This window comes from Megachile rotundata, chromosome 9 (genome assembly GCF_050947335.1).
Source record: "Megachile rotundata isolate GNS110a chromosome 9, iyMegRotu1, whole genome shotgun sequence".
NCBI classification, from domain to species: Eukaryota; Metazoa; Arthropoda; class Insecta; order Hymenoptera; family Megachilidae; genus Megachile; species Megachile rotundata.
This window is the reverse complement of record NC_134991.1, coordinates 17,812,743-17,831,405: the sequence shown is the minus strand read 5'-3', so window position 1 is coordinate 17,831,405 and position 18,663 is coordinate 17,812,743. Positions and strand designations below refer to the sequence as shown.

The 18,663-nt window shown below is 36.6% G+C and overlaps 4 protein-coding genes across 18 annotated transcripts in view; 1 reads left to right on the top strand and 3 right to left on the bottom strand.

Annotated features, from left to right (window-relative positions):
• On the bottom strand, positions 1-2,076 carry DMAP1 (DNA methyltransferase 1 associated protein 1). Its single transcript, XM_012296311.2, has 5 exons — positions 1,196-2,076; positions 794-1,124; positions 550-691; positions 318-472; positions 1-247 (listed from the first exon to the last, which is right to left on the bottom strand). The coding sequence occupies exons 1-5, from the start codon at positions 1,759-1,761 to the stop codon at positions 143-145; spliced, it is 1,299 nt and encodes a 432-aa protein (XP_012151701.1). The 5' UTR covers positions 1,762-2,076; the 3' UTR covers positions 1-142.
• Positions 2,077-3,936: 1,860 nt separating this feature from the next.
• Positions 3,937-11,562, bottom strand: LOC100879721 (eukaryotic translation initiation factor 6). 3 transcript variants are annotated; one of them, XM_012296307.2, is made up of 6 exons: positions 11,281-11,562; positions 10,999-11,084; positions 10,744-10,919; positions 10,502-10,678; positions 10,248-10,429; positions 4,911-4,977 (listed from the first exon to the last, which is right to left on the bottom strand). In XM_012296307.2, the coding sequence occupies exons 1-6, from the start codon at positions 11,385-11,387 to the stop codon at positions 4,917-4,919; spliced, it is 789 nt and encodes a 262-aa protein (XP_012151697.1). In that variant the 5' UTR covers positions 11,388-11,562; the 3' UTR covers positions 4,911-4,916. The 3 variants fall into 3 exon arrangements, with proteins under 3 accessions (XP_003707907.1, XP_012151697.1, XP_003707998.1); XM_003707950.3 differs by lacking the exon at positions 4,911-4,977 and adding an exon at positions 9,908-10,178 and having other exon boundaries at positions 11,281-11,560; XM_003707859.3 differs by lacking the exons at positions 10,248-10,429; positions 10,502-10,678; positions 10,744-10,919; positions 10,999-11,084; positions 11,281-11,562 and adding exons at positions 3,937-4,284; positions 4,356-4,621; positions 4,697-4,840; positions 5,059-5,634 and having other exon boundaries at positions 4,910-4,977.
• LOC100878358 (uncharacterized) lies at positions 5,841-9,727 on the top strand. Of its 2 annotated transcripts, none has more exons than XM_012296310.2 (10): positions 5,841-6,114; positions 6,409-7,281; positions 7,352-7,603; positions 7,665-7,938; positions 8,016-8,293; positions 8,372-8,515; positions 8,585-8,828; positions 8,905-9,047; positions 9,107-9,242; positions 9,324-9,727. In XM_012296310.2, the coding sequence occupies exons 2-10, from the start codon at positions 6,439-6,441 to the stop codon at positions 9,503-9,505; spliced, it is 2,496 nt and encodes an 831-aa protein (XP_012151700.1). In that variant the 5' UTR covers positions 5,841-6,114; positions 6,409-6,438; the 3' UTR covers positions 9,506-9,727. The 2 variants fall into 2 exon arrangements, with proteins under 2 accessions (XP_012151700.1, XP_003707906.1); XM_003707858.3 differs by having other exon boundaries at positions 5,841-6,241.
• Positions 11,563-11,720: 158 nt separating the features above from the next.
• LOC100878243 (synaptogenesis protein syg-1) overlaps positions 11,721-18,663 on the bottom strand; it is a 162,958-nt gene continuing 156,015 nt past the window's right edge. For 10 of the 12 annotated variants that reach the window (XM_076535491.1, XM_076535488.1, XM_076535482.1 and 7 more), the window contains 4 exons: positions 18,255-18,442; positions 17,786-17,919; positions 17,102-17,333; positions 11,721-12,523 (listed from right to left, as the gene is read on the bottom strand). In XM_076535491.1, coding sequence (XP_076391606.1) covers positions 12,401-12,523; positions 17,102-17,333; positions 17,786-17,919; positions 18,255-18,442 — 677 coding nt within the window. In that variant the 3' untranslated portion in view covers positions 11,721-12,400. Of the gene's footprint in view, positions 12,524-17,101; positions 17,334-17,785; positions 17,920-18,254; positions 18,443-18,663 lie in introns of those variants that run through there. The other 2 variants (XM_012296286.2, XM_012296288.2) reach the window with 2 other exon arrangements.

Sequence of the window (18,663 nt, the reverse complement as noted above, 5' to 3'; positions counted from 1 at the left end):
TCAATGTTAAATTATTTTTTAATGAACGTCTAGTTGAAGGTAAAAAAATTGTACAGAGAATCAAATAAGCGTATCCGATGTATCATGTTTCGAAACTTAGGAAATTATTTACAATCCTTATCGATCTAATTTATTTAAAACATTAATGAGTAATTGTTGGCATACTGGGTGAACCAACTACGTCTATTATATCCGCTTTAACTTCAGGTTCTGTTTTCGGTAACAGTGCAGGTGGTATCGTTAATGTCTGAAAAATTTCACGTATTATTTAAAAATGAAAAAGTTATTAAAAGTTAACTCGTTAAAGCAGTACTTACTTTTCCAGGAGCTAAAGCTTCATATTGATGCCTTAACGACTGTAATTCGTAGTCACACGTTGATAATGCGCTTCGAAGTTCGTAATGTAAAACGATATCGCTTCTTAAATCATTAAACTGCTGACATATTTGTTCGGTAGGTGGTGGATTTAACTCTGCAAATAAAATACGAGTAATAATATCGATTAAAGAAGAAACAGGCTAGAGCATAAACTCCGCAAATTGTAGATACCTAATCGTAATTCGTTGAGCATTTGTTCGATACCCTTCATTTTCTTTTGTCCTAGACTACTTGGCAACTTTATTCTTTGAGAGCGGAGCGAAACACCGCTATTCTTGAAATCAGGAAACTTAATTCCAGCAGATTCCACTGTCTGAAAGTTATTATGAACATTAATATGTTTGCGTACCTTCGAGTAAGAGTTCGATACCAGTAAAGTAATACGCGGAATGAAAAATACAGATCAACTATTTACATGAGATGTATCTGCCTTATTAGGTCTATTTCGTGCAGCAGCGCCGCTCTTTTTCGTAGGTTTTCTTTCGTTCTTTCTTGGATCTGCTTGATGATCAGCAGCTGTTATTAATTTTTGTAAATCTTGTGTTTTTCTATCCCTTTCCCTCTTTCTTTGTTCAATTTTTCTCGATTCAGCTAATAACATTTGTTCCTCCTCTACTTGTTCCGGTGTTCTCTCGAACAACTTTTTTAGCTGCTCTTTCCTACGCTTCTCATGTTCTGCATCAAATATATAAACCTTATCAGAGTGAGATTTTGCTTTTGTTAAAGCAGCGCATACTTGGTAATACCTAAACATATTTATGTACACATAATTAATTAAAAATAGAAGTAAATATGAAAACTTGAAACAGTTACTTGCCTCTCTTTCAAATCCTCTACCGATCTTGCCGGAAATTTCGTACAATCCCATCTATCTTTAATTATAATAAACCTTAAGTCGAATCTCCTACACAAATCAAAGAGATGATCTGTTTCTGCTCTTGTCCAACCATTTGTAACCAAATGTTGAACATATTCTGCATTAGTGTACGTTGGAATAGGAACTTTTTTGTTGAATTTGGCAAAAGGATATTCCTTTCCAGCATCTGCGACTCGTCTCCAATGATGAAAAACTGCACCGTCTGTTCTTGCAGGATTAGTAAATGGTGTCCACTTCCATGGTCTAACCTTTTTCATACCAAGTTTGGCTCTAACTTGTTTGTATCCCTTCGCAGTGTCCGTTGGGAATAAAGGTGGTACATCGTTATTATCCTTGCATAATAATGCAAAGACTTCCCGGTGCATACCTTCAGGCCTCTTTGACCTATTGTATTCATATTTTTTTCGATTTTTCTTATCACTGCCTATAATAGATTCCTTTGTAAGCTCACTAGTTGTGGGTACTTCGATGTCTAATATATCCCGCACATCTGCCATTCGATCCATTTTTAATACAGCTTTAATTCCTTGTTTATTCGAATGTCTAAGATTGAGGTTATGTAACGTAGATACTTTGACACAATAATCCTTTTACATACTGCAACTTTTTTAGTTCAAAAATGTAAAATGACCATATCAAATACAATTATATTCGTCTATTTTAATCGATTCTTATTACATATATACATTCCAGACCAAATCCGGCTTCCCTTGGTAAAATGGCAGTCAAGGGGAACAAGTCTCTATCGCATACAATAACATATGCACATTCAGTTTATGGACTAAAAAATTGGAGTCCATCTAGCGGCGAAACGGGTGAACTAAACCTAAAAAATAAGAGTCCGAACACGCATAAATGGAAAATAAAAAAATGAATATTTCGGCACTTTGACGACGTAGTATGATTCCTGAGGCATTTAGAAACAAATTTCTATTAGGGTTTGATGCGTTTTGATGCCTAATAAAGCCAGAAAATCAATTTTTGTCGAATTAGGTCCAAAACGGTACAGGTGGCGCCATCTAGCGGCGAGCGGTGGAACTACGAAAAACTAAAATTTCGATTTTCTCCGAAATTAGGCAATTTTACGTATTTCTGAGGGTCAGAAATTGTTCTGTGGCCTCTCTAGAACCTATATATTGCCACAAGAGCCTTCTCAGAGCGCTAGAAAAGAAAATAAAAAAATAGGTCAAAACATGGGCTAAAAAATTGGCGTCCATCTAGCGGTGAAAGTTGGAACTACAAAAATATAAAAATGCGATTTTCTCGTAAATTAGCGAACTTTGAGTGCTTCTGAGGCTCAGAAAGTGTTATGTGATCGCATTAGAAGCAAAATAACGCAATAAAAGTTTCCTGAAAGCTTTAATAAAGAAAATAAAAAAAAATGACATTTTATGGAGAAAATTTGTGGCGCCATCTAGCGGCGAAACTGCGAACTAAACTGAAAAAACGTATGCCCCAATACGCGTTAAGGAAAAATATAAAAAGTAATATTTCGCAACATTGACGACGTAGCATGCTTCTTTAGACATTTTAAAACGATTTTTGTTGAATAAGTTATTCATTTTTTTGCCTATTATGCCCACAAAATCAATTTTTATTCGACCCCTTAAGGCGTGTTGGGTCATACGGTTTTTTCAGTTTAGTTCGCAGTTTCACCGCTAGATGGCGCCACAAATTTTCTCCATAAAATGACATTTTTTTTATTTTCTTTATTAAAGCTTTCAGGAAACTTTTATTGCGTTATTTTGCTTCTAATGCGATCACATAACACTTTCTGAGCCTCAGAAGCACTCAAAGTTCGCTAATTTACGAGAAAATCGCATTTTTATATTTTTGTAGTTCCAACTTTCACCGCTAGATGGACGCCAATTTTTTAGCCCATGTTTTGACCTATTTTTTTATTTTCTTTTCTAGCGCTCTGAGAAGGCTCTTGTGGCAATATATAGGTTGTAGAGAGGCCACAGAACAATTTCTGACCCTCAGAAATACGTAAAATTGCCTAATTTCGGAGAAAATCGAAATTTTAGTTTTTCGTAGTTCCACCGCTCGCCGCTAGATGGCGCCACCTGTACCGTTCTGGACCTAATTCTACAAAAATTGATTTTCTGGCTTTAATAGGCATCAAAACGCATCAAACCCTAATAGAAATTTGTTTCTATATGCCTCAGGAACCATACTACGTCGTCAAAGTGCCGAAATATTGCACTTTGCATGCGCAGTAGAATTGACATAGGCGGCTCATGTACGTATCGCAATGCTGACACAAAATAATTAATTACCCATTACCCAAACTTTATTTATGAACTTTTATGATCGAACCATGTAAATAATGCAGTGGTGACCATTCTTTAATCATAAAAGTTCATAGGCTATGCTCAGAAAGTGAGTAATTAACGATTTTGCATTCTCATTATCGTATATATTCCTCCTGCGGGCCGACCGCGCATGCCACTGAGGAATAATTACCGAAAAACCATGTCCCCGTAGACTTTAAGCGTTACGTCTAATTTTAAATATGTTCTCGTAAGTTAATTAGAGATGCACTCCCATCTAATTTCATGCATATTACCATTCCTAGACAGCGCTAATTGAAAGCACTGTAACGAGGGAACATAAACAGAAGATAATTTAAATCATATAAATTAAGCTTTGAATTATAAGACGAAACTAGGTACAAGGAATTAATGCTTCATTGTATGTATTGGATAGTACATTAATGACTAATAAAAAAATTACATTATAAGAAAAAATTATTGAACATTTTATATACATATCACATTACAATTCAGTTCTTTTAAGAATAATAAAATGCTTGCTTCTCATAAAATACTAAATATATAATTAATTAATAGAATTCACACTTGACTCTCAATTTATCTCTGCACAATAGATTCTAAATGTACAATGATCCATCCGCTGGACCTAAATATCTCATTGAAATAAGTATTACATCGATCAGAGTCCATACTCCCAATCCTCCGAAAGTGAACAATTTACCAATTCCCTCTTGCCAATGACCCAAATAAAACCTGTAATTTATATTGAAATAGATGAAATGTAATTTTTAACAAATATTTCATATTTTACACTGGAAACATACCGATCTGCTCCAAAACCACCTAAAGTGATACTTAAAATTAGAGCAGTAGACCAACGGTAACCTACAGTCCAATTGCATAACAAATTTTTCATGAATTTACGCCTTCCTAAACATAATATGTCACTATTTACTGTACAGTTTGTTCTATAATACTGTCGAGGAGAAGCTACAGAACTACAAGAATTTTTTTGATGACATTCATGTTCCCAATACTCTGTTTGATAACAATAGCGGCATATGTATTTTCTTTGGAAGAACTGTTCGCCCTAAAATTTTATTATATTCATTAGTATTAAATACACTTTAAATAAAAAGACATTATGTATTGTTATCTTACTTACAATACAATCAATGTGTTCCAAAACAGAACAATTAGCAATTAACATAGCTCCATACACGCAATTAGGATTTAAATTACACTTTAAACATTCTCCGCTTAATTCTGAACATGCTATACCACTTGGACACGATTTTGCAATTTCTTCCTGCACATGTTAGAATTATTGGGTATATTGTCTTTCTACTGTATTAATTTATGTATTACTACTATATACCTTTTTACTATTGTATGCTGGTGTAGAGTTTACATTTGCCTCTTTCATTGCATAATTCGTCACGCTGTCTGAAATATATTTATTATATGAAAAATATTAATTTATTGGAAAATTATTTTTAAAATGATTGAAATTTTAATGAAATTTACCATAACCCATGTGAGCCTGTTTCACAGTAGTCGATAAAATCGCCAGAAGAACAAAAATCACATTTCTTGAATTAATTCGTACAACATTCATTATAAACAACGTTTCATTGATCGAGCTAATACTCAATATATACGAAAATTCAATAAACTTTTACTCGTTCACGTACAATAAAACGTGTATTAATATATCTATATAATAGGTCGCAGAATTGATTTGTTTGAAGTAAGCAATATAATTTCACTTATTCTGAATTAAAAAATGGAGATTTAAACAACCTTCAAGACTAATGTAAGAAAAATTGAAGATTCCGAATCAAAACAAAACAACGTGATCCTAGGGATTACTAATGTTAGACGTTTCGCACATGATTCTTTGACATTATCTAAACTAACAGATAATGTATTGCAAATGTATTATGTATGTATTTGTAACGACAAAAACCACAATACATTTTGACAATTTTAATCGTAAAACATGATTCAAATCTCTACAATGTTCAAATATTCAATATACATATGACGTGAAATATTTTTTCTTCTTTACTATTAAATTACACAAGTCAATGTATGTCTCTTCACGATTGGTTGATATTTTCCTTGAACTATAAGACTAGATCGTTTATACACTACATATATATACACATATATATACACGCGCACACAACGCACATATATATTACATATGTGTATTACAATGCTTTCTGATTTAAAAGAGACTTTCTAGATAACGTTTCCTTTCAGACAAATCATAAACGCATTTCTGCATGCAACTTGTGCATTGATATTTTGTAAATACTGAAAGAACTTATTAATCTCATTGATACCAAGAAAAGTCGAAAGAATCTTCTCTTCGAATTGTTTGTGTTGGTGTTAATAGAAATGATGTGTGCTACTAATTTGTTGTTACGAACGATTGAATAGTTTGTCGGAAAAATAACGAAGTTCCGTGTACGTTGTACACTTGTTTCTAACAATCAGCTGACTTCCGGAACTAATACGGGAGAAAATGTTAGTGAGGTTTCCGCTTGACATAACAGCGCACGTATAAGCAAACAAGTACTTTATTTTTTTATAATTTCATTAATCAAAGACTGACACGTTTAATTCTTTACAATATAAGCTTTATTAAATATAAACTAATGAGATCTGTAGAATAGTGTATCTGTTGAAAACTAGTTGAGAGGTAAAATACATGTTATCACATTTCTGTGAAACACAGTTGAATGTGATGGTTATGCTTCATCTATTTAACACAACTCTTCTCGTTTTCAATTAATCTTATAATGATCTAGTGTATAGACAACTTGAATTAAAAAGAGATAAAAATTATTCTTATTCATTTTTTAATAGATAACTTACCAATCGTATAGTAAAGATAATATGAATTCTGAAGAAGGTACAAGCAATAACCAAAACAAAACTGAAGCAAGAATAGAAGGAAATTTAAAGAAAAATGGTAATCAATCGATTGATCAAACAACCAAATCATCTAAGGTTTTACAGCTTGAGAGCAAGGTGTGCGGAAATCAGCTTAAGTTAAATAATAAATTAGACGAGAATAGTGCCAAGAATCATTTGTCTTCTAAGACTTCGGTTGCATTTGCTAATGGTACAAAATCTCACCAAGCTGGCGCTTGTAATTTCACGAATACTATGGACCAAGATAGAAATGATGGCATGTTGAACATGGGTGTACCTTCCATGTTCTTGAATACCAATAACATCAAGCCTCAAACTGTGAACAGTACTGTTACGAGTCAATTGAAGCATAAGACTATAATAAATACAGGCGCTTTAAATTTGCCTAAGCCTCAGATGCACCTAAATTTATCTTCCAATCAAATCAACAATACGCATACGAATCACGCTTGTTCTTATAATGCTGGCGCTATGTCAAATTCTGTTCTTCATTTAAATAATTCAACGTCTGCTTCTTCTCCGGTACAAACAAATTTATCAGGAACTAAACCAAACGACGATATTGATATGAAAAATAATGTAGATTATATATCTGGAATTGAGAAATGTCCATCAAAAGTGTCATGTAGTTCAGATTCAAGTCCTGAAATGGATGGTGCCTGGGCATCAAAATCCTATGGATCTAAGTGTATACTGAATAATATTGGTGGTAGTATAGGCTCCACAAGTCAAGGAACATGTTGTTTCTTAAGACCTAATATTAATGGTAACAGAGAAGTAGCAGGACCAAGCGGTTTACAAAAAGTAAGACATGGAATTAGTATTAAAATATATTATTAATGTAGGATAAAGTAATTCTAATTTTTTAAACTAGAGTATACAGAGAGAACAAAACGAAAGGAGGGATTCAAGTTCTGGAAACGAAGGTGACATGTCAGACGGAGAAGATTACTGTATTTATACTTACAAAGGAAACGATGACATAGTTCATTTAGCTCAAAAGGAAGAAGTAAATCAGAGACAAGCAGAAGAACAGGAAGAGGAAGGACAATATCATAGCGGTAGATCGAGTCCAGAAATGGACTTTTTAGAAATGGATTTTGATCCTGGACCTTCTTGCGAACAGGTACCGAACAGGTATAGTCAATGTATAAAGTTAGTTTCTACCTAAAATGTCTTTGATACAGGATACAGGAGATAGCGATTTGGCCTCTATAAACGAAGACATACAGAATATAGCTCTAGATAACATAGATCCAGATCCAGTATTAAATGACTTAAGTAGCGGTAAAGTTGTGTCTAGACAAGGAATTGCAACTACTTCACAAAATCCTAAGCAGAGTGTACAAAATGTGAATAATACAGGACCTCAGCAGTGTTGTAGTAGCCAACTTGCGCCGGAATCGAGTATAAAACCAAGTTATCCTTCGTCGTGGATGCCAAGCACGAGTAGTACTACCGGTATATTGTTACTGCTATTGTATGTTATAAAAAACGTCGTATGTTTAATAACACTATCTATAACTACGAATATACAGGAAAATGGGAAACTATTGGCAAGCATCGTAATACAGGATGCCCTTTACGAGAATCCTACGGATATCATAATACAAGCGGAGATCTTATTTCACCTGGTGACAATAGAGATTCAGATTCAGAACTTTGGACCGAATCTTCAACGGCTTCTGTTTCAGAAAATTCTAATTTGAACTCTAGAAGAGTGAATCTCAGTTCGACTCTTTACCATCGAATGATGGCAAAAAAATTAATGCTCAATAAACAAGCTGCATTTAATCAGAGCGGTGACTCGAATCTAGTTAATATAAATCATTATAAAATCCTATAAGATTATACGGTGCATTGTGATAATTTCCATGAATTTTTATATTTATAGGAAAATGAATTATCTAACGAAAGATTAGATGGTCTTTTACCAGTCGAAAAAGTTATGTTGTGGAGTGAACAAGAAGCTACAGTGAAACAAGTAACACAAATTGGAACTTCTGCGTGTGGTGCTACTTCTGCGATAAATGCTTTAGTATGTTGTACTATTAAACACAGTTTCAATGCAGTTTCAAGACTTTAACTAACTAATGGAATTTCATAGTTGGCTTTAAACGTATCGTTTTCATTGGAAACGTTAGTAAAAAGTGTAAACACTAGACAGAGAGAACCAGGTACGCCATTATTGCGATATTTATATAGTCGATCGGTGGCGGGATCGACACACAAAGATCTGGCTCGCGGTATCGCTTCGAGTACAAATGGTACAGTCATAACGAAATTTTTTGCATTTTATCCGGAAAGGAAAGTTTCTTTGTCTCATTGGTTACATTATTGGATATCGAGAGGTAAGCGATTTAGAAAAACAGGAAAACGAAAAAAACGTTGATGTTTTAACGTATTGTTCTTTATGTATTTTTTTAGGTGCTGCGCCCATAGCGACGTTGAATTTACAACATTGTGGAGAAGGATGCGATATTCCTGATGCATGGCATCATCAAATGATATTTGGTGTAGGGCAAGCAGGGATATATTTAACGAATCCGTTAGAATGTCTACCTGAACAGGTTGGTTAAAACGATAGTTAATCAGTAATTAAAACAATACAAACTTCAATTTATTTTAGTATGTTTGGCACCAACTTGTAAGTCCCAGTATTTTGTTAGTACGAAGAGCGGATGTTTTAGCTCATTGGAATCCTAATACAGACCTAACACCGCTCGCTACTATGGATCAGAAATGGCGAAAGCTCAACGTGCTCGGTATATTTAATTATTCGTTATCAAAGTACAGTTAGTATGTTGAAATAATTACTATTACTTTAATATATTTTATTTTAATAGGGCAAGTTGTAAATATGGTACGCGAAGCAATGTCTCAGAGGCGACAAGTAAATAATATAACTAACGGCGCAACTCACGTTCGTATTCCTGCATCCTATCAAGCAGGAATTACATTAGTTATGTGTGCAGATTCTGCTGCTGCTTCCGAGTTGTTAAACGCTGAACAATTACCATTACTCTAGTCTTGTTGATCAAAATTAATAAAATCCAGGCTGCCCCTTTTTTATTTGTAATAAATTTAATTAGCAGGCTGGTCCGCACAATGTTATTTACGATAGTTCGTTTACTATGCAAAACAGTTAGGGTCAGAATCGAAATGATTTACATTTTTAACACGAGATATGTTTGTATTCAAAGAGAATATTAACAATTAAAATATATTTCAATAGAATATTTCCGTTTTATATGCAGTTATATTTATAAATCCATATATTAAAAAAAATTTCAACAGAATTAAAAAATTTGTATGTTCTAACCTTTGACGGCAAACGTAACTTTTAGATTTCACGGTTAAGAATTTTATTTTTTCCTTTATGAACATTGTTCGAGGTAAGCACGATATTTTCATATATAACATTGGCGACTGAAAGACGGAACTTAAAGATGTATTTCATATAAATTTTAGTACAGAATATTTCGTTACAGTTTTCGGTTATTCTATATATTGGAATCATGAAAATGTGTGCTCGCTACAGACGTATCGTTAAAGCACCTCGTCGCTTTGTGCAATTGCGTTAACATAAATATTGAATTTATGTACATGTACACGGTACAATCTATTACTTCTCCTTCCCTCTTTTTTCTTTTTTTCTTTTAAAAATCTCTCTCAGAGAGTTTATTATTATTTAAGACATACTGAAAGAAACGAAAACGGTTTGGTCAGTTTTGGTCAACGGTTTTATCCTAAATTAGAAGATACTTTACCTTTCTATAAGAGATGCACGCATTGTAGAGGTAATAGCAGCTGGGGCAGCTTCGTTAAGTTTGAAAACACTTTCAATAACCGAAAGTTCCGTCGATGTTGTATCCATGCCACAGAAAGACACCCAATCGTTTACAACCATTCCTGCAGCTATAACGTCGCTACCTCTATTTACCGTGCCTGCCTATATGATATTTATATGCTCAATAAGATACGTAAAAATTCATCGTTTTTTGTACGTATGAAATTATCTTACAGCAAGCGGTACTTGTAATAAAGATGACAGTTCATCTTGGTCCTGTATAGATGTTTTTGGGTGTACTAAGCCACCTTGATTCGATAATACCGAATACGAGCCTACTAGAACGTTACTTGCCACGGTTTGTCTGAACACTTCGACGTTCAATGTATCGGCTAAAATTTCTTCCGTTTCCTATAAAACGTAACGTTAGTATGATGGGAAAGCGAAAGTTAAAGACATTCGGAACAGATACATGCCCTGTCAAGATCAGGATGAACCAAAGCCACGTAATCGTTACACGCGATAACGTTACCCAACGCGGACAGTCTTTCTTCGATTCTTTGTACTTTCACGTTATCTGGCAACGAATTTCGTATGTGTTGCAATTCTGTATCGGTGGTGGTATTCGGAACTAACAGACCATTTTTGTTTCCTATTTAAATTTAGTTGATCATTCGTTTCGATTAATAGGAAACTCGAAGGGTTATAATTTTCACGCGATTAACGCTTACCAACACATAATCGACCTATTATCCGGCATCCTGCAACCGATGCGTGAACTACAGGAATGGTTTCGGCTAACTCTGCCTCGAATACACTGTAATTGTCAATATCTGTTTTATTAATCGTAAATATTTATATCGCGTTTCGCGTCAACGTACGTTATAGGTTATGAAATCGACAGGCCGCTCATGAAATTATTGCATCATTATACGTAATCTCGATACAAGTTTTACTAACACAGCGAAATGCTGAAAGTTAAAACGATATTACTTACTCAGACCTATCATTACCTGTAAAAATTCTCGGAACCGCCAATTGCTACGAGGCAATAAGCGTTAGTTAACTTGGAAAATACTCCGACTTCGTTATTATTTTCGAACTGCACACGTACCGCCATAATTGCAACGGTGTAAATTTACATTAGCGTTCGACAATTTGTATAAAAATTACAAAATCAAATGGTTAAAACTTAATCAGTGTGTAAAAAAAGCACACGCTAACCTATATTCCACGCTCCGATTTCCTTCCGCCCGCTAACACGAGGGTTTATGTCACGAGATAGCGATTCTACTAAAGATATGTAATCGGCCGACGTCAGGCATTGACAATCGTTCACTGCCCTCTGCCGTCGAAACGTTCAAACTATTTTCGATTATTTTAACAGGAATTTGCCAGATTCTTTTGAAACAGAATTCAACAGGGTAATTAGGATATCGTTAATTCACGTTCATATGGTTTTCGCACAATTCCTTTATTGAAATTAGTAACAATTGTACAAAAGAAAAACGAATTAAGAATTTGATAAAACGCAAACAGCATCCGCGCATCGAACGTGTCGCTCGTATAATATTAATAAAACCAGTAGTTGCTGAAAATCATTGCTTTATTAACAACATTATTCGTAAGCATTATAAATACGCTTTATATTATAGTTCTCATTTTTTGATTGGTTCAGACGTTGTACAGATCGTATTATTATCGAAACAGAATGGCAGTATTATTTGGCAAGAGAGTTATTCTCACTATGAAATGTCTATCGATTAACATTTAAAATGTTAGCGACAATAGCGCGCTTTTCTTAGTCGTTAACGATAATATCGACCGAGTGCCTCGGTCGATAATGTCCGTGAAATTTCTTCGTGGCCAGAAGGGCGAAATAAATAAATTGCCGATCGAACGTTATAATATTAATTCGTACGTTATAATATTAATCGAGGAGGAAAAAATTCGTTTAAATTCGAAGGGAATAAACGACGATCGATCATCGGTTTCGATCCGGTGTCCCTGTTCAGTCTCATTTTAATCGATTCTTCCTCTTTCTCCTCCCGTCTTTCATCTTCCTCCCATCACCGTTTTCCCTATGACGTGCGCGTGTACATCAATATAAAATAGAAATATGTAGCAAAATCCTCAGTTGTTCGAGCTTGGCTTGAACGTCGTGTACTGTGGCGGCTTCTCGATCTTGCAGTGGGGCTTCAGAGTCGCTAAACGATCTGGTTTGAGAAACAGCTGCTCCCCCTGCACAATTTTCATCTTAAGGATCTTAAACGGTCAGTTTTCCCGCGCAAACCAAAGCGCCTGCAGGAAAGTCTACGATTCTACGGGTTCAATTACATACGTGACAATCAGGAATGTAAGAAACTAGAAGATACAAAGTGCGGCTTGTTGCAGTTTGATACGTGAAGAAGAAAGGAACAGGGCCGTTTTTTAACGCTTAAGGATTTAGTCGAGGCTTTTGTTTCGATTTTAAAGGCGTCATGCTGTTAAACGAGTCGAGGGACATTTATTTAATAATTTCAACGCGTTGACTGCCACAACTTTCTTCTTACTATACGTATTAGTGGCGATACTGGTTATTATATAAATTCTAAATTTATGGCAGTCGACGAGTTAAAAACACGCAATATGTATATAAAGATTTAAACGCTTTTTAGTATCGATCCATGATAGAATATATTTCGTTATAATATTTCGAATGTTTGCAAATGGAAAATAAATATTCGCCTGCACGCACATTGATATTACCGATATCATGGATAACATCGTAGTAAACAGCACGAATAAATGTTTAAACTGGCTCGATTAATCGCAAACGAACGGAGTGGATTGCCCGACGTTCGATTCTTCAGCGAAAGTCTACCGATTTTTAATCGAATAGTCGAATTTAACACCGAACACGCGAATAAATAATAATAAAATGTAACGGTTAAATTTTATTACTCGACAATATAGATGAAAAGGAAAAATAACTCGCGTTGTTGCGACATTATAATTGATCTTGACGAGAGGTAACAGGAATGTTTGGATGCGTACAAACACGAGTGAACGCATCGTCGAAGGCATCGCGTAACACATACATAGGAAACTCGTCGATGAACCGAAATCAACCGAAACTAGCAGAAATCTCTCTCGACCTCTTATTCATTGCGCTACAGCCGATTCGCCTTTGTCCCTCCATCGGTCGTTTCTGAAGGTTTTACGCGAAGGCTCTGATCCCATAACGAGAAGAAACGGACTGCGATGTGCAGTGATACTCGACGAGGGTAACCGTGAACGAAGGTGCTCTTTCATTTTGTTCGTTCGATGGTAGAAAATCGATCCGATCGTACACAGGTGTGTGGGAAAAGTTGAGGATAATAGTGGTCAGGGAATTAATCATCGCGAGAGAGCGTAAAGAGAATCTGAGGCGTCGTAACGAGCGAAAGGATAGCCGAAGGGAAAAGCAAGAAAGGAAAAGAACCGACGGTCGACCTGGCGGTTGTTTCAACTCGCTGATTACGCGTAGCGACGTAGCGCTGTCGCGTATACACAGGTCGCGTTACATTGCACGATATATTACAACATTATACGTGTTTGTACGCTTCCATATGGGATTTACGGATAACAAACGGACAAGCACACGCATCTGCATGATCATTTTTTTAATGACAACATCATACACGAAAAAGTACTTCGAAGTTTGTTTTAGCTGTTTTCGATACATGTATACTTAGCGTTATCTCGCGTTGATTACTCGCTACGTGTCTGAACGGGATAATATAAATCGATCTTAAAATCCGTTTACGTTTACGGTTCATCTACCAGCCTTGCTTGCACGTTATGCCTTTTTGGCTTCTGGAATCGATTTGTTATAAATAAAGAGTTTGTACGTATTTATGTATATGTATAGAACCAGACGCGTATGTACACTCGAACTTTCTTATATAATTGTCAACGTCAATTAGCGTAACGTTTCATACGAGTTAAAGGTATTCTCGCAATAGACCAGTATAATTTGATTATTGGAACGAGTAAATCGGTAATTGAACACACGATTATCATTCGTGCTTGTTAATTGTAACGTTGATTACAAGCCGTTTATGGCATCAAGATTCTGTCGGTAGAGATTTATTTATATAACTATCCTCACAACCATGTGTGTTTATATACAGGATATTTCGAAAGAAATGCACATCGCGAAAAACGCAAATTCCACGTAGTAAATGCGATCGACTGTCTCTATCATTTTGCAATCATGAGTTTCGTTTTCGAAATATAAGGTTAAAGGTGGCATTCAACTTTTATGCATCTGATCCTGTCATCGTAAATACTCGCGCTAAACATTTTCCTAATATAACAAATATCGGTACTTATGAATTGCCGTTATCAACTTTTCATAAAGCGTCTCGAAAATGGAACGAACAATTTTCAATTGCTTATATCTCGAAAGTAAAAACTCAAATTACTAAACGGTGCAGAACTTCTCGATTTCTTTTACCATATAGAATTTACCATTATCAGGGTGTACATGTAATTCGAATCAGTCAATATATGTTTTTGAAGCTTTTTAGTACCTCGATAATAGACGACATAATACTTAAAGAAGGAGGACACATTAAAATCTCAAGATTTTTCAGCGTGAGAAGCTCTGGGGAATTTGTCTATGAGAAAAATATCGAGATTTTACCGTGTATAGTTTAGAGAGTCAGTCTTTCGTTTTGAAATGCCACGAAGGACGCGTGGCCGTACCGGAAACGGTCCTGTTTCGGATGCGACAACGAAACGAAAGCGGTGGTCAAAAGATGCAATGCAGCAAGTGGATCAAAACGAAATTCATAACGCAACCGCTTTTTTTCGATACAGTCAATTCTACTGTCACGTTCTTTAATGTTCGAGACGACCGTAATGGCGTTACAGTAGAAGTGGCTGTATCCGTTACTTATGTACACCTACCTAAATTAAATTACCTATAAGGACATTGCGGTAATTGGGATAGGAGGGGACCGAGGCGAGAGAAGACTAGATGCAACCAAATGCATGCGTAATGCACCCTACCCGACCGCATAAATCACTCGAACGATTATCTCGATCGAGAGAAGGACAGCGGTGTTCGATATTCGTGCGAATCTATATTGTCATCATCGTGTTATCGCACGAGCATTGCAACCTAGATGATCGAACGAATATAGAATAAGATTCAACGCTTACAGAATAGATCGCTGTTCGTTTAAATTTAATCGTTGTGTGTTCGATACCTACACTTATTTATTCTCTACCCTGATCGATCTATCCTGTAAATCCTGAATCTTTGTTCGATGTAACAACGTGTACGAGTACGCGATGCGTCGATGTAATATTCGATCGAAATTGTAGAGATTTCGTGACGTTCGGTTCGTCATCGACGAACAAAGTTTAATACGGAAATATGAAGCGACCGACCAACATGAAAAACAAACGGCAACGAAATCATCGCGAGCTGCACTTATTCAACGGGATTACTATCCGCATTCGAGTCGAGCACGCGTACTTCTGACGCTCTCTTCTTCGAACGCGAGTATCGAATGTTCACGGGATCGTTTCTCGACAAGTGTGAGCGAATAACCGAGGCTTGGGGAGGAAAAAGAAAAGTAAAAAGTGTGGAAGAGAGGATGAGAAATCGACGATAACCGTGTAAAGTGTGCATTTAGAAATGTAACGAGTGGATGATCGGTGTTGGCAAGCACTCTAACGCTAAGGTAATTTGAAAATCGGGGGTAAAGGTGAAACGGATGATAAATGCTCTAAATGGAAAGCACTAGATCAGCGACGAGCAATCCTTTATTTCTTCAAACTGAAAACTCGATACGCTGTAGAGGACTTATGAAAAATAAGAAAATTAAATAACAAGAGTATGATCTTTGGTAGCTACTTTTTTCGCTTTTTCAAATCGAAGAAAGGAAATCGAAGGGTCATATACGACCTGCAGATTGCTCGACGCTGCGCTAGACCATCGATATCCTATAGAGGTCTTTTTTTCATGCCAGATGAAATTCTTCGACATTTCGTCTCGATTTAAAAATCTGTAAGGTGTAACGAATGCTAAACTCTCGAATGCGAAACTTTTTCTGCAACATCGTACGAGCGAACCAACGACGAAACAATCGAAGCTTACCGAAGGTTTCTTCAAAAAGTTTCGCAAACTCTTCTCGCGAGGGAAAGATCATGCTTCGCGATTTGCAGCGAACGACAAGTTTCTATCGTAACGCGAACAAGCGAGCTAATCGGGGCTAGTCTCGTGCGAATTTCACCGTTTCACGTGCAAGTTTTCTCGACAAATTACACGATTCGATTTGCCGGTAGAACGGAGTTTATTCGTTTTTCTACTATTTTTCTGTCGATTATCAATTCGTGCATAGAGTATCTATGAAATGTACCGCTTATAGGGACGCGTCTCCCTATTTTTCGTTACGATCTTTCGTTACGATCTTCGGAATGGCACCTGTGATCGATCGAGTCATATTCGGATCTATAATCTAACCTAAGCAATTTGCGGATATTTTAGGAGAGACGCACGACGTTCTAACTCTCGACTTCGACAATTCGGAATGAAGAAAAATTATCGTAAAGTTTCGGGTAACTGGTCATCGATGCCATTCGGAAGTACAGGCGAAAGAAGAAGAAAAATAAACGCTTGCTGCAATCTGTTCGTGCATTCGCGCGACTATGAAGGAAACCATGGAGGACAATGGGGACAATGGAGGGACGAATAAAACAATTTTGAAGAACGTCGCTCAGCGACGTCGTTCTCTACTTCTCTATGAGAATAGAGTTTTTTCAAGTTCCATTGTTTTTCTGTCTATCAACTTATCTGACCTGAAGCGTGTACTGTGGTCCATGATGTTGTCCATGGTGATGATGATGCCTTTGGTAATGCGGTTGCTGATGTTGGGATACGTGTTGATAACACTCTTGTTGATACTGTTGCGACGGAACAGGCTTCAAAACGTGGTTCGGACGTTTTTTTGACGCGTACTGTTGGCTACCACGTTCCATAGTGTCGACGGCTAAGCGTGGATCCTCGATCATCGTATTCGAGGCTTTCGTACTGTAACAGATCGATTTCTTTCTATTTTCCGGCACTCACGGACCCGTTGCGACTTCGACCGTCGCTTGATCGAGTAATCGATTCAAAAATACTCGAGGCAATTTTACGCCACGTTTATTACAAATAATAAGAAGAATAGATTTTATGCTGAACCTAGTGGTTTTTAGTATAGAGAAATCGGCAGTTTTTTTTCGTAATGGTATACACAGAACCGTCGAAGAACACCGCTTTACCAGATTGGACGAGTTCAAAAATATAACTAATTAGCCTACGATGCTTTTAGTAATTAACGTAAACAGCGGCGAAGAGTGCGTGGAATAATTCATTAGCCAGCACGTACATGTATAGGTATATTTCCATTGAAAAGAGTTGATCCGCCGATTTTACATGCAAATTGCTTCGACGTTTATTCGCGCAAATCACCGACGTGATGCAATATCGAGGATGCTTACCAATGCACTTGCTGTAGGGCAGGCACCGTATTTCTGGCCACGCAGCATCTATCCGATCGTAGGAAACAAACGAATCCCATTATCAGCACCGAGAGAACGGTAAACCCGGCAACAGCACCGATAACGAGTGGAATCTGTAACGGACGCGAGAAGAACAGAGATAGGGGAAAAAGAAAAAGAGAAGAAGAGATTTTTTTATCAGTTGCCGTATTGTCTCTTGCGTGTACGTGAAATATTTATGTTCTCTGGTATTTTCATAAAATAACAAAATCGTTTCGTTAAAACATCTAATAGATTGTCGTTATATCGTCAGGGACAAGGCACCGTAGGAAGCGAGAATTTTTGAACGTAACGCGTTGCGATCGAACGATTAGCGATGAAACACGTGGCGATGCAACGCACGATCGTATCGAAGAATCGGATGACTCGAAGCTTTTAATCGGTTTGCACAACGAGTATTATCGTTTACCTGGCCTGGCTCGTCCACTCTCAGCATCAGTGCTCGGCGATCGCTTCCTCGATCGTTTTCCACGATTACGTGGTACAGTCTCTGATCCTCCTTGACCGTGCTGCTTAATTCCAAAACTGCCGCGTAACAATCCTCCACCGCTAATGGTTCTAGATCCAACGCTCGATATCGTGGTTGCAGAGCTTCACCTGCCAATATTTCGTCAGACATTTCAACTCGACAATGTTCGTTCTCTCGCAAACTCGCGATGGCTCCTAAGATCGTAACGATCCTTTATTAGATTAACCCTTGGATGACGAGTCGTTCGGGTACGGATATTACTTTTTCGTTTAGCGTTAAAACTTTGAACAGCTCGAAACTTCGTATTAGTCGAATAACAATATTTACCGTTATCGGTTAAAGGATATTT

Coding starts and splice junctions, on each gene's coding strand:
- DMAP1 (XM_012296311.2), bottom strand. CDS start 1,761: ATGGATCGAATGGCAGATGTGCGGGATATATTAGACATCGAAGTACCC. Junction 473..549: donor GCTCAACGAATTACGATTAG/GTATCTACAATT, acceptor TTTTATTTGCAG/AGTTAAATCCACCACCTACC. Junction 248..317: donor AAGCTTTAGCTCCTGGAAAA/GTAAGTACTGCT, acceptor GAAATTTTTCAG/ACATTAACGATACCACCTGC.
- LOC100878358 (XM_012296310.2), top strand. CDS start 6,439: ATGAATTCTGAAGAAGGTACAAGCAATAACCAAAACAAAACTGAAGCA. Junction 7,939..8,015: donor AAGCACGAGTAGTACTACCG/GTATATTGTTAC, acceptor ACGAATATACAG/GAAAATGGGAAACTATTGGC. Junction 8,516..8,584: donor CTTCTGCGATAAATGCTTTA/GTATGTTGTACT, acceptor GGAATTTCATAG/TTGGCTTTAAACGTATCGTT.
- LOC100879721 (XM_012296307.2), bottom strand. CDS start 11,387: ATGGCGGTACGTGTGCAGTTCGAAAATAATAACGAAGTCGGAGTATTT. Junction 10,920..10,998: donor AATAGGTCGATTATGTGTTG/GTAAGCGTTAAT, acceptor AAATTTAAATAG/GAAACAAAAATGGTCTGTTA. Junction 4,978..10,247: donor CGTGCATCTCTTATAGAAAG/GTAAAGTATCTT, acceptor AATATATTTCAG/ACAGCGTGACGAATTATGCA.